The 14,722-nt window shown below is 40.5% G+C and overlaps 1 protein-coding gene across 1 annotated transcript; it reads right to left on the minus strand.

Moving 5' to 3' along the window:
* Positions 1-8,614: 8,614 nt before the first annotated feature.
* On the minus strand, positions 8,615-10,363 carry LOC146385773 (fibroblast growth factor-binding protein 1-like). The gene is made up of 2 exons (XM_084930012.1): positions 10,270-10,363; positions 8,615-10,181 (listed from the first exon to the last, which is right to left on the minus strand). The coding sequence occupies exons 1-2, from the start codon at positions 10,338-10,340 to the stop codon at positions 9,506-9,508; spliced, it is 747 nt and encodes a 248-aa protein (XP_084786138.1). The 5' UTR covers positions 10,341-10,363; the 3' UTR covers positions 8,615-9,505.
* Between the last annotated feature and the right edge of the window lie 4,359 nt (positions 10,364-14,722).

The following is a 14,722-nucleotide window of genomic DNA, read 5'->3' on the forward strand; positions in this document are numbered from 1 at the left end:
TACTAACGATAAAAGTGAGAGGAATGTGCTTTTCACGCCTCAGTGTATGTGTTTGATAAAGGAGGGATTATCTCAGGTCTTGTTATGATACTCTGTCATTGTTGTCATGGAAGAGGTTGGCATTTATTGTTGCCACAGAAACCGGCAGCCAATAATGAGGTCCAAACAGCTGGGTGTGGGGTCAGACCACCTCGAGTCACTAGAAGAACAATACCATTGACTCCTCCTACCTGTTTGTGTTGTGTGTCTTTGGGTGTGGGAGACTATGAGCGGGCATGTGAACAGTCAGCTTTTCAGATTTTGTCATGGGTATTTGGTTGAGCGTTGAGCTGTGCTTTGATATTTTTCCTGTCTGACATGCAGCCCCTCCCCCTGCTCCACACACTGGCCAAGGCTCTGTGAACTACAAAAGAATCTGATGGGAAGTTTGTTTAAGAAAGAGGATTAGACGCTGGTTAATGTGTCCAGAGAAAGAAGCAAATCAATGAAAGATAAATGGCTTTGTGACAAACGTTGTGCAGCCTAATTGTGTCTGTGACTGTCTACGCTTCAAGAGGAAAAAGATGGCTCATTTATAATGTAAAATGCTAACAATGTCATACGGTACTGTCTGGTGTAGTTACTCTAATGAAAAGCTCATCAACTGGGATAAAGCTGGTTTCCTCCCTTAAAATGCTCTGCCAGGGCTTTACTGAAACCTCCCTCAGTTGCTGTTTATTTGTGCATTAGTATTCAGTGTTGTATTTAATAACTGAAAAGCACTGAAGAATATCTCCTTTCTTTGCGTCAAGAAGCTCTTGAACTGAGCAGAAGGTATGGACCTGTACATTTCACAAATCATCCCGATACCTTTTTCAGCTGTCACACTATCAAAAAACACTTTGAATGTGTGACCTTTGTGCACACATACATGTACTGTAATGTTGCTTGTGCCATGTTTGAAAGATGATGTGGTATTGTTTGTATGATGAGCTGTTTCTTCCTACTTTTCTCTTCCCGTCACTGTGGTACAAGTTCATCCATCCATCTATCTATCTATCTATCTATCTAGCTATCTATCTATGCTGACAACACTAATATATATATATATATGGTAAAAAGTGTTAGTATGTTCTTCTTGCAATTTGATAAGACACAAAACAAAATAGAATTAAAATCTTTTTTTTTTAACTTTTACTTGGATTTAATAAGTCTGATAAAAGGTCACGTGGCTGCTATTCTCATCTGCTTTCATCAAGTCATGCTGAGGGTATGTGTCTGCATCTTTATGCAGAAGCATGGTAATAATGTCCAAAAATTAGGCTAATCTGTTTGTTTGTTTTTTTTAACAGTTTTACAAGTCTATGAAAAACCTGCTGTTTTGGCATTAAAGTCTTAAAGTCTAAATGTTTCTGAGCAGGGCTAAAGTGCTGAACTGAAGACTTAGAAACGTGTTTTCACATGTTTTTTATTATTATTCATCAGGAAGACACTTGTACAAAAGGGTTTTGTGTCTTTAGACTGACTGAAGAGGAGATGGGAACACATCAAAGGGGTTTTCTAAAGAAGGTGATGTAATACTTTGAACCAAGGACTCAAAGGCTGCTGCTTTCACAGCTATAGCTTCCTCTATAAGAGGAATAAACAAGACGAGACGTGCCCAGTGTAACCTATACAGGAAGGATAAGGAGATGCACATACCTGAATATGACTCAGATGAGCTGATGATTATTGATAATAATGAGTCTCCCCCCAGGGGCTTCTTCGCCTCATCAGGGCTTAGAGTAACAGTTTCAGATAATCCGTCTTAACAGGGCTCCTCATGCTGTGAAGAGGCTTTACACAAATACTGTACAACATGCATTTACATTAGTATTTCATGAATTTTAAAGAAACAAAAAGACTATCATTAATTTTTGTTTGATTTCCTTTCTTTAACAGTGTCTGCAAGTCTCTTTGGCAGAAGCCCAAACTTTAGGTACAATTTGTTTAGTTTTTCCTCAGTTGCTTTGGTGCATTTCTCACAACAGAATTGGTCTCTGCACCACTACTAAGGCTCTTCTCAAAACAATTAGTGCAAACTGCAAAACATGGTGGATAACTTGCAAAAGTGAGTCACTTCATCAAAAAGAAAAGTTAGTTGTTCAAAATAAGTAGTCAATGCTTCAAAAGCAAGTCCCTTAATCAAAACAGATAATATATTCATCAAAAGCAAGTACTTATATCAAAGTGTCAGGGCTGTCACAATTACAAGTCATTACACCAGCACCTTTGGTCACAAAATCAAATGGTTTGAACATGTTCTCATTGTGACGGATTTTTTTTGTAGGTGCTTCCCAATGACATGTCAAGTCTGGACAGCATGCATGGCATGTTGAAAACCATAAATTGTAAAGGAAAATCAAGACACTTCATATGCACTCTTGATAATATTTAATTGAATCTGTTCATAGCATTGTGCAACTGGGGAAATACAGTAAATCAAACATTTTACAGCAAACATAAACTCACTTAGACAGTAAACCTTACTGCAGCAGTCATGAAACAAAAAACAAACAAACTGAAAAACAGACACTGCTGCATATCAATCATTGCTATCTAGACGCTCCCGTCTGTCTGCCCACATATTTGCATCAACATCACAGCGAATGTCAGCTCTATCGATGCATTGGGGAAAGTATCTTCTGGAGTGTCGAATCCACCCTCTGCAGGACTCTGCTGTGATGTCATCACAAGCTGCATCCATAGCTGCTAGCAGGGTCATTTGGGTATGTGGATGCCTGTCATATACCTTCCACCTCCAGGAAGAGAAAAACTCCTCAATTGGATTTAGGAATGGAGTGTAAGGAGGAAGAAACTCCATAAGCATCCTGTCGTGTGCTGCAAACCACTGCCTGACTACAGCAGAGTGATGGAAGCTAACATTATCCCAAACCACTACATACATTGTCCGATTGTCACCAGGATCATCCCTTTCATTTTGTGGGATTAGGTCCCTATAAAGAGCGTCCAGAAAAGCCAACAGGTGTTGTGTATTGTATGCACCAATACGAGGAATATGGGTGTGAACGCCATTTTCTGAGATTGCTGCACACATTGTAATATTTCCTCCTCGTTGGCCTGGGACATCAATGGTGGCTCTTTCTCCAATGTGATTTCGTCCACGCAGTCTGCCTTTTGCGAGATTGAATCCCGCTTCGTCAAGATATACAAACGTGTGCAGGGGTTCCCTGGCTTCCAATTCCAGGATACGCTATACAAAGGATGAGAATACAAAAGTCTGTAATGGTCCATTTGGCACAACAGATTGTACAGTTTGAATTGTAAATAGGATTACAGTAACATGCAGAAATGTAAGTGCAGTACATGGCCTAAACTTTTACAGTAAACAGAGGTACATATGCAAACATGTTTTACCTGTACATACTGGTGACGGAGCTCCTTCACTCAATCACTGTTCCGTTCAAATAGTACTTTGTACAATTGCTTCATGGACATTTCATTCCATCTGAGGACTCTGTCTGTGGTGGAAATTGATATTGACTGAATATTTCCGAAGATTGTGTCATCTTCTACGACAGTTCTTTGTATTTCTCTCAGTCTCAAAGTGTTGTTTGCAGCCACCATTGCACAAATTCTTTCCTCTTGCTGCGGAGTCAAAAGTGGACCTCTTCCACCTCTTCTAGGTTGTCTGGCAGTCCTTTTTGAGATGCAGATGAAAAAACACAAACATAAATAAGCGCAAACATGCTTACAGTAATTGTTACAGGACTATCATTCAAAACTCCTTTCTTTACAGCATTACTGTATTGTACCACAGCACACTATGCCACACCTGGGCCAAGTCTGCGCTTCAGTTACAGTACGTCTATATGTAAAGATCTATAAGGTCATGTCCTAATGCAAGTCTCCTGTATGACTAAGTGCAGAGCAAATTAGTTTGTGCTGAATAACTACATTACAGTATGCTCACCCGTTTTCCCGACAAAATGTCTGAATAATAGAACTTACAGTAGTTCTCCCAACATTTAGCTGCACCCTTCGACCAGCCTCGGCCATTGTGAGGCCATGGTTTATCACATGATCCACAAGTGTTGCCCTGATTTCATCAGGAACGTGTCTATGTGGTTGGCCTCTTCTTACCCGGTTTTGTCCTCGTCCTCGTCCTCCACCGATCCTCACCCCTCTTCCGCAAGGCTGACGTTCCATGATCTGCAGTTTTGTAGATTCAGTATGCACCTCATGCCAATCCTGTCTGTTGGTTTACATTATATATATACTTGTAGAGTAGGGGATACTGTAACGCGATTCACCTGTGACTGGGTAGAAGAGGCTTTTCATTGGTTGCAAGTAAGAGTAACACACACCAATTTTCATTAGTGTGAGATAAGGTTCACCTGAGAAAAGTAATTTATGGAGATTTTCATGGAAACTCCTTAAAAATAGGGTTTTCAAAATGGGTGTACAAATTGTTTGACAAGATGTTCAACAATTTTGAGTGCACTGACACAAGCAATGAAGACTATTAGTTGTAAGGACAATGACTATTCAGCCGGTACAAGTATAAATAATTGTGACATTCATGATAAAAGCAAGGAGATAGTGATGAATAGCAAGTCAAAAGTGACCATTCTTTAGATATTTGTACTTACTCAACTGCTTCATGTCCAAAGGCATTTGCCTTTGAACATGAAACCGCCACAAGGTTGTGTCAAAACGACTACATGCTGTGGAGGTTGAACTAACTATTGTGCAAAGTTTAATTCTGTTGTGAGAAATGCACCAAAGCAACTGAGAAAAACTGTAACACATTTCTTTTTTTAAAATAGATTTCTGTTTAAGGTCGAGAGGGCTCACAAAGTGACACTGGATTCACAAGAGAAGCACATATTATAATATTTGAATGCTTTTTTTTAACGTAATATTAACTGACTAAAGGAAAAACTTTGTGTGTGTGCCTGTGTGCTCAAACACCTGTGAGGTGGGACTACAAGCAAATTCCTCTGAATACACCCACCTAATCACTCCTACAGCATTACTACAAGTCAATACCTTACAAATCTTACAATCACATATAAATTCTTATGTGTGTTTGATATACTTCATCAGTTTGCCGACCATCGAGAGTAACTTCAAGTCATCCGACAACGCCACCAAAGTGCCTGGGATTGAATTTCCTCTGGTATTTGCTCTCATTTGCTTTTCATTTTAACACACTGAAACTCTTGAAAACACAGAAGCAGTCTTTATGAGGTTTTCCATCCATCCCTCCTCTTCTGCTTATCCCATCCAAAGCTGGGGTGGGCATTATCCCAGCTGTCAAAGGGTGAGAGTTGGGATACACTGTGGAAAGGTCACCAGACTCTCACAGCGCTAATGCACAGAGAAAGACAACCGTTCATGCCTACGCCAAGTGTAGAATAACTCATTAACCTAACAAGCATGTCTTTGGACTGGGAGGAAGCTGGAGTACTGGGAGAGTCCATGCAGGCACAGGGAAAACATGGAAATTCCATACACAAAGGCCCCGGCATGATCACATATATAAAAGCACAAGCAGAAGATTAAAAAATGACGTATTAAATATCAAGTCAAAATCATGGATTTAAAAAAAATTCTATGTGTAAGAAAGGTTAAAGTATAATAAAGTATAATCTATTAGGCGTCCATTAATGTTCCTGTGTGTGATATTTTTGTAATATGCAGTAATTTTACAAACACGGCAAAGAAGTCAGTCCTTGAATTTGAGTGGAAGAATCCACTTACAAATGGCTTATAAAGTGAATTGGCTCTGGATACTGGATCACCTTAAGCAAACATTTAAGGATCTGATCCCTGTATCCTGCTTGTGGATTTTCCTTCTTATCTGCAGTCACCCCTGGGTAAAACAAATTAACCCACAAGACAACTAAAAATAGAGGTGGGGAGACATTTTGGTGGTACTATTTCCTACTTCACCCTTAACCTCTAACCTCTGACTGTGTGGTGACACTTGATTGCACTCTTGAGCTGTGATGAAGGATTTGTTCGAACAGTTTGTCTTTGAGCATCTCTTTTATGGCGTCTAAGAGAGAGGACTGATGTGGAAAAGGTGGAAGTCACACTCCAGGCAACTTTTATGTGTCTGTCTGAGGGAGCAAAGAGGTCAGAGGCAACACTCCCTTGTCCAGGGACCACACATATACACACATGAGTGCACACATCTGTAACATTCGAGTCTTACTACTTATATTTCTGTGAGAACAAGCGTTCGTGACACCGGTTGTTGTCACTGAGAAGATAATTAGAGGCTTCTGCAGGAAACTTCAGGAACAAGCCTCCTGTTTGGATGCCATGCACAACTGGACCGGTTATGCATTTGAGTCTTTCATGATTTTGTGGAGTGTTACCCTCAGGGCAAGTCATCTGGGTCTCAACTCTGTGTGGTGTAGTTCACAAATCATTTCATCGGCCATACAGAAGTGTGCCCTGATTGTGAGGTGGAAGATGTTTTGTTCAGCACAAATGTCAGATACAAAGTTTAAAATTGTTGGAGGGCTTTAAAACAAGCTTAAAACACATGTAAGGAGTTTCCATGTTCCCCCTGTCCCTAAGTCTAGTCTAAGTTGGCTGTAGGTGTGAATGTGAATGATTATCTGTCTTCTGTGTTAGCCCTGTGAGAGACTAGCGAACTTTCTGGGGTGTTCCCTACCTCTTGCCCTGCTAGGATAAGGCCCACACCCCAACCTTGGATTGGATAAGCAGAAGAGGATGGATGGATACAATGGATGGATATGTGCGCTGCACAGAGACTGTTTGTGTACATTATCAAATCCACATTGTTATTCTTAGACTTGTAGAGCAGCTATGCATAATTTCACAGATCATACTAGTCCTTATTTATCTCATTCGGGGCTTAGACCAGTCCCTCAGTTTATTTATATTTTTCCTCTATCTCTATCCCAACTTTCTTCTGATTGGGTGCCCCTCAAAAACAGAAGGTTTAAACAGCAGATGTATTGCTGTGTGCCCTATGATCATATTAGAAATAGCCACGCTCACTGACATCATATGGAGCCAAGAGCAGAAAGAACATTTTTAAAAAGTTAAAGCAGTCTGAGCAGTTATTTAGTACATGATGAGCAGGGGCCTGTTTGGTGCCCTGGACGAACACTCCCTCCACACACATATATATATAAGGATTGCAAATTAACATATTTTATTGTGACAACTGTTGTCAGAACCATACTAAATTTGACCTGATAAATATTTTATATAGTGTGTGAGAGAGAGAGAGAGAGAGAGAGAGAGAGAGAGAGAGAGAGAGAGAGAGAGTATGCAAATGGCTAACAAACAGTCATTATAATTCGTCTTACATTGAGAATAGCAGACAAATCAACAACACACCTCTTCCAGTTAATGGCTAATTAACACTATGCTGAACACAGTCCGAAAGATTAACTAAGCCACATCTGTGTCTACTTTCTGCCTACTGTTTACCATCATAGCCGAGTGGCTGACAAAAGTAAACGTTTTCCCAGTCCCTACTGATGAATGTTATCTTGTTTCAGGATACATAATACATGCCATTATCCAAAGACACATCTGCTTCCCTGTATCTTTTGCTCTTTTCTCCTCTTCTTTTCTCTTTTTTTCTAAACTGAGTACCTGATAGCTTTGACCTTTTCTTGTCCATCTTCCATCAGTAATTTTGCACTCCACTATCAACACCCAACCCCACAACAATATCTAACAGACCTACACCTTAGTGGAATCAGTTTTGTGTATGTTTTTTTCTTCTTCTGGGATTTCAAAACAACCCAGAAAAAACAATTAATACATAATGGGCTTGGATTGATAACATTATGAATGAAATGTGCACTATTTGATAGCAGCACCCCCCCCCCCCCCCTTTCGACAGGTTGTGTGTGACCAGCAGCAGCAGCAAGCAGGTGCACCGAGGGCCCTCATGCTCACTTATATGTGAGTGATAGAATTTAGAAAACACATCGGTGCAAATTATAAGTCTATATCATAATGTCTTCTGGTTTTGTGTTTGTTGTAGGTCTGTCAACACGTTAACGCTGTCATTACGATTAATGCAATAAAAAATTTTAACGCAATCAATCTATCTGGTGAGCAAAATAGACAAACTTTGGACAAACTGCCCAAAATGCGTTGACAGAGACATTTCAGGGATTTTGAGTCATTCTCCAGATGGATTAATTGCATTAATCGTGATGTTAACGTTGGAAGCCCTGGTTTTGTTTGTTTTTATTTGTTTTAGAGAATCCCCCGCTGTCCCGCCCCTCTCCTCCCTGTGCAGCAAGCAGCAGGGGCACCTGGTAAATGGAGGGCGCCCTTACTCCTCGCAAATTGCCAATGCCATGATGCAGCATGGCCCATGTTGCCCATATCAAAAAACGCCACTGATGATGAGTTCCTTGACTATGATTAATGAGACTAGTAAATGGACTTGAATATATAAAACACATGGTTTTACTGCTCTTACTGAGTACTCAGAGCTCATTTAGACTACGAGCCACAGTCACCCAGTGCTTGTTATTCAGTGTGTAAGGACATCTCAGAATGTACACTGGTGAACCGGAGAAATAACCACCAATCTTCCAATCAGCAGACACAGTCACTCCAGCCAACAATAATATGCACAAGAAGTATTTGAGTAAAAAGTTTGAACTGTTGGAAACACTGTTTTAATGAAATAAGACTTACTGAGGACAAGAAAAGACAAAATCTGACACGTTTGCTGTTTATATTTTTTATCAAATTGCTCAAGGACTAAAAAACACAAATGTGGAGGATAAACACACAGATTCTTCCATTAGTGGTTGAATGATGACCAGAGGTAGAAGAAAACAGACAACTCATCATAATGAGCACTTCTGCGAGACAAACAGCAGTGGAAGAAGCATTCGGGTCAGTTACATTAAAGTAACAACAGCAGTGCGGTTAATCATACTTAAAATGTTTCCTGTCTGCAGGTCGGGGACTAGGTTTTAGATCCTAGGATCACAACAGCGCTTCAATGACACAACATGAGGTGATTATACATAAACACACAGAGAAACTGACACTTTATAGACAATCGCTCTGATTATGTCTGATCATGCAATAAACGTGTCTTTTTCGATTATACATGTACAAATGATCACAATGTTATATTTTAATGTATTAACATGAAAGAAAATATTCAAAATTAAAGTCCATGGATGATGAATGTCTGAGCAGCGTTTAACAGTGAAGCTAATTAGAGCATATCTACTTTATGGGATAAAACACAAGGATAAAAAATAATGCCAGAGTAACACAGAAAATCCTTACTTTTCACAATTGCCCATAAATTATGGCATTTCCAAGAAACTAAAATCTTCAGCTCTGATCTGTTGAGTCAAACTCAACTCATAAATAAGATCACCTGAGTAAAATCTGTAGACTCAAGCTGGTGCGCATGCGCACAGAGAATAATCTGATTATTGCGGATTAGAAATAAAAGACACACAAAAAAAGCCGCTCATGCGTCCTGGAGCTAGCAGTCCTCCTCGCTTTGCATCATGGACAGGAAGAAAGAGCACACGCTGGCCCAAGAGCTGCTGCAGTACTCTTCAGCCGTTTTGCCGTGGTCCGCGCGCCGCCTCGTGCACGCTGTCGTTGCAGTGGAGGTGGAGTGAGATGATGGGGGCGGTGGAGGAGGCTGAGTCCCCGGGTCTCCGGACTGAGCGGAGACACGGGAGCTCGAGATGTCCAGCTTGAAGTGCGCACTTCGTGGCGCGCGCTTACACATCCCGGCCCTCACCAACGCGCGCTCGTCCTTGCACACTTTACCTTGGAGCCGTTTTAGCGCGCGTGCCACCTGCTTCCAGAAGTTTTGGGGCTCGGACAGGTAACCCGGGCAACCCCGGGGTTTGGCGTTGTATTCACAGCGCAGGTCGGCAATCCCGCCTGTGACGCGCGCCTCCGGGTTCTCGCATTTGACCAGTAGCTGGACCGCGTCCCTGACTTCGCTGGCGACCCACGTGCAATGCATCCTTTCCTTCGTGGAGAACTTTCCCCGGCCACCCGCTACACCCACCTTGGACACGGCTCTGTCCGATTTTCGGGCACCGCAGGACAGAGAGAGCAGCTGTCCGAGGAAAGCCAGCAGCAGCCAGGGAGCTGAAGCCTTTAGTAGCAGCATGATGTGTTTCAGCAGAGTAACTTTCCACCTGAAAGCAAATATATGTCTATAAATGGTGACACTCAAAAAAAGTGCAGCTGAAATGTCTCAACACCGAGGTGCTGTTCCTAACTTACCGACAATGGCTAGTGTTGCTGTGCGTAAAACGTCTTCTTGTGCTGTTACTGGCGTGCCACATGGCTTTCATACATAGGTACTATCACGCCCACTGCTTCCGTCCAGCACGCGCACGCCCACACACACACACACAGACAGAGAGAGAGAGAGAGCTATAGAAATCTAAATGAGAAAATGTGGCAGCAGTTCCTTATCAGATTATGTTTTGCTATGACATGCCCAAAACGGATTTTTCCACCTCTTACAGTGAGTAGAAGTGAAGATGATCAGTGGGTGATGTGTCAGCATGCCAGTACACGTTCTTGGTTGATCCTAAAGAGCCACCATGAGCCTGATTACCATTACAACTCCAACCCTCTGCTGTCTTCAGGAGATACGTCCCCAGATTATGTTTGCAGGTTTTGTGTTTCTTCTTCTTTTTTCTTCTTTTTCCCCTGTTTTTATAAAAAGATTCTTGATCATCTAATAATAACCAAGATTAAAAAGAGGACAATAAAAATTAAACATGAGGACAATCCATTCTTATGAAAAAAGACTGTATTCTTTGGATCATAACTTTAATTTTCCATGTTAAACTCAAAATACCATTAGGGATTATAAAGCTGTGGATCATAGTTCCCTATAAAGAACCAAATATCCATCTTCCCTGAAGTTGGTGGAGATCAAACACAGAACTAACGGAGTCTTACAGAGAGACCAGAGGCACAAAGTTGCTGTTCTGGATTTTAAATAAGCAACAGTCTGGTATGAGTTCTCTTGTGATGCACACATATGTGTCTAATCCAGACTAATGTTTTATGGTCTTTTTTTTTTTAAAATTTTACTGCATATATTCTGATTTCCCATCATAGGAAAAGATTGTTTTACCTACACAAGTGTAAAATTACATAACTCCATGTTACTTGTATCTAGTAACTGACCACTCCTCATAGCTCACACGTGAATTGTTCCCATTTCTTTAGTCGAATCTGTAAAAAAATACCAGGTAACAGTTTGACAGGCAAAAAATAGTGTTTTTGCACCAACAAGGTGATTCCCAAAGAGCTATTAGCTGAAAATGTGGCACAAGGTGTGCAGTGAGTCCTTAAAAATATGGGGAAACTGGATAAGAGGAAAGAAGAATCAACAGGCTCAAAAGCAACTGTCCACTGCAGATGAACAGTATCTGAAAGTCACATCCTTAAGATAAGATAAGATAAGATAACTCTTTATTGTCATTGCACAGTCATACATAGTACAGTAGTACAATGAAATTGGAAAACTGTCCTACGTCGGCACTACATATAACACAACACGACATGATATGACACATCACAACGCAACAAACAACACAACACAGTATATTAACTTAGTATAAAAAAGAAGAATAAGTGTATGTGTATTGCACACTGTTATTATTGCACATTAATTATTATTGCACCTTGTTATAAATATAAATATTATTATTGTTATTGTTTTAAACATTGTTACCTCCCCCCTAAAAAAGTCCAGGGAGGTAGCCAGTCAGGTCAGCTATTTACATTGATCAGGGCTATTGCCCTGTTGTAAAAGCTGTCCTTGAGTCTATTTGTTCGGGACCTCAGCAGCCTGAACCTCCTGCCAGACGGCAGCAGCTTAAACACCCGGTGTCCTGGGTGTGTGCAGTCCCGTAGGATGCTGCGTGCCCTCTTGAGACAGCGAGTGCTGTACAGGTCCTTCAGGGAGGGAAGAGGATGTCCAATGATTTTTTTGGGCCATATTGATGACCCTCTGGAGTGCCTTTCTGTGTGCTGTGGTGCAGCTGGAGAACTACACACTGATGCAATATGTCAGCACACTTTCAATGGAGCAGCGTCCTCCAAGAGGTTGTACCTTTTTCCCTTTTTTTTATAATATAGAGAAGTAAAGGAGGACTCAAGAGTTTTGCACAATACTGTAAATTGTAAATCATTTAAGGTGAGTGGACTGAGATCTGAAGTTTAATAATCAAATTAAGGCAGTGGTAAAATCTAGCTTCTTTCAGCTCAGGCAGCTGGCAAAAATAAAGCCAATTCTTTCACGGCAGCACTTTGAGACAGTGATCCACGACTTTGTTAGCACTCGGCTGGATTACTTTAATGCACTTTATATTGGGGTCAGCGCATCATATATTACTCATCTACAGAGGGTGCAAAATGCTGCAGCTCGTCTTTTAACTGGCACTCGAAAGTTTGAGCACATTTCCCCTGTTTTAGCTTCACTTCAATGGCTGCCCATTTCTATTAGGATTTATTTAAAAATTATTTTATTTGCTTTTAAAGCGCTCCATGGCCTAGCCCCATCTTATCTCTCTGAGCTGCCACAGCCTTATACACCCACCCGCTCTCTCAGGTCAGCTGATCAGCTGCTCCTGATTGTACCCAGGACTGAGCATAAACTTAGAGGAGATCGTGCTTTTGCTGTAACAGCTCCAAAACTGTGGAACGAGCTCCCTTTAGAGATTAGACAGGCCACTTATATACCTGTTTTTAAGTCACTCTTGAAAACCCACCTCTTTACCCCGGCCTTTGACACCACGTGAGATGTTGGTTTTTATTTTTATTTTATTTTTATTTTTATTTTTATTTTTATTTTTATTTTTATTTTTATTTTTATTTTTATTTTTATTTTTATTTTTATTTTTATTTTTTATTTTAGTTGTTTTTAGTTGATTCGATGCTGTTTTATCTTGTTTTTGTTTTTCTTTTAATATAGGGCTGTTTTAGTTTTATGCATTATGTTTTTTATTTATTTTTGCTCTTTTCTGTTATTCTATTGTTTTTAACTTATTTTCTGTACAGCACTTTGTTCCTGTGCTGGGTATTTGAAAGTGCCTTATAAATAAAATTGGATGAGATTGGTGAGGACTTGGTTTAGAGAGTTATCGTATGCTTTCAGGAAATGATTGCAAGTCAGTGTAAAGTCCTTTAAAGGGATGCAAACTATGACTTTGTGCTTGTTTGTCTCCATGTTTGTTTTGGACACATTTCGGGAAAAATCTCACAGCGAGGACACTTCTGCAGCTCTACAACTTTTTGGTTGCTCCTCTTCACACCTTCATGGCACCACTAGAACAGGGCCCCAATCTGTTTTTGAGCTCCCAGCTCAGCAGCATCATCTTGTGTTCACCGCAGGTTAAACAGCCTAAAAACAGATCACAAGTACAGTACTTTTTACTCCACGGTAGTTAAAGGCAAAGATTATACACAAAGTAAAATGATGAACGATTGACTCCAGCGATAATAGTTGCAGGTTTTTTTTATTTATATTTGTGCTTCCAATTTCCTCTTTAAATCTGCACACATTTCGGTGTTGTAATTATATTAAATCAGGCCTATAATAAACTATAGAGTTTGTTTTAGTCTTATATTAATACCTAAAACAAATTCTATAGTTTTCTTATGGTCAGAGAGCACAACACGGAGAACACAGCTCTCACTTTGATTTGACTCGTTGTCATTCTCACTTTTTTTTGCTTAGCTTACTCTTTTCCCAAACATTTTTTCCTGCTATTTATTTTTACAACAACACATTTAAATTTCAAAGACTTTTTCCTATACTTATAGAACTTATAGTAAATGATAGAAATTTGCAATATCACACAGGACTTCTACTTCCTCTTTCTTGCTTATTCCGTCTTTGGGACTGAAAAAAAATCAAAGTGCTAAATGTGACGTAACTCTTCCGTCTTTATCAGATTGTGTGTGCGTGTTTCACGGCCACCACATCCATTTCCACTCGTCTTCAGCATGCGCACAGACCCCCTCTGTTCCTGCACACAGCAGCTCTCAGGACTCAATTCATCAGCTCATACAAAGAAGTTTTTAGCTCTGCTCAGACACCTCCTGCACCACATGGGTTCTTTCAGACTTCGTGTCGCATGGTAACAGCTTCCCCAGCTGGACAGCAGTCGCGGTGCTTCAGCCGAAGGGTGGAAAGAAACAAGACCTCCTTTAAATAAATGAGCGTGAAAGCTCTCTGCTTTGTTTCAGCTCAGTAGAAGAAGAAACAGAGGGACACAGAAAAGAGGAGGGCCACCACTCAGATTTTATTCTGTTCTGCAATTAAAGCTGGAGTGAATTTTCCATCATATACAAACAGAAACACATGCCTGCTATATTTTCTCCTTTGTCTTGCTGTCATTTTGACACATTCAAAAAAAAAAAAAAAAGACACTACAGGAAAGAAATCATCTGCTAATTGCACACAGGTGTAGGTCAAGGGTTTTGGTCTCAGTCTGTAGGGTGCTGTAATGCGAGGAGTTCGGTCAAATGACTCCAGGAGCTTCCACACAGAGGTCAAAGATGGAAGTGTGGATGGGGCACTCCAACTGAAATAAAAACAAAAATGCACTCAGGAACATATTGTACTAGCATTTTCAAACTTAAATTACAAGAAAAAGTCAAATTTTCCCTCTCCGCCCTTTCTTTTCCTTCATTCGTCACTCACCTGTGG

This window comes from Perissodus microlepis, chromosome 6, assembly GCF_051167445.1.
Source record: "Perissodus microlepis isolate ML-2025 ecotype Zambia chromosome 6, ASM5116744v1, whole genome shotgun sequence".
NCBI classification, from domain to species: Eukaryota; Metazoa; Chordata; class Actinopteri; order Cichliformes; family Cichlidae; genus Perissodus; species Perissodus microlepis.

Bases quoted from the DNA above. Each gene is read 5' to 3' on its own strand.
- LOC146385773 (XM_084930012.1), bottom strand. From the start codon at position 10,340: ATGAAAGCCATGTGGCACGCCAGTAACAGCACAAGAAGACGTTTTACG. The intron at 10,182-10,269 runs GTAAGTTAGGAA...ATTTGCTTTCAG, and splicing joins AGCAACACTAGCCATTGTCG to GTGGAAAGTTACTCTGCTGA.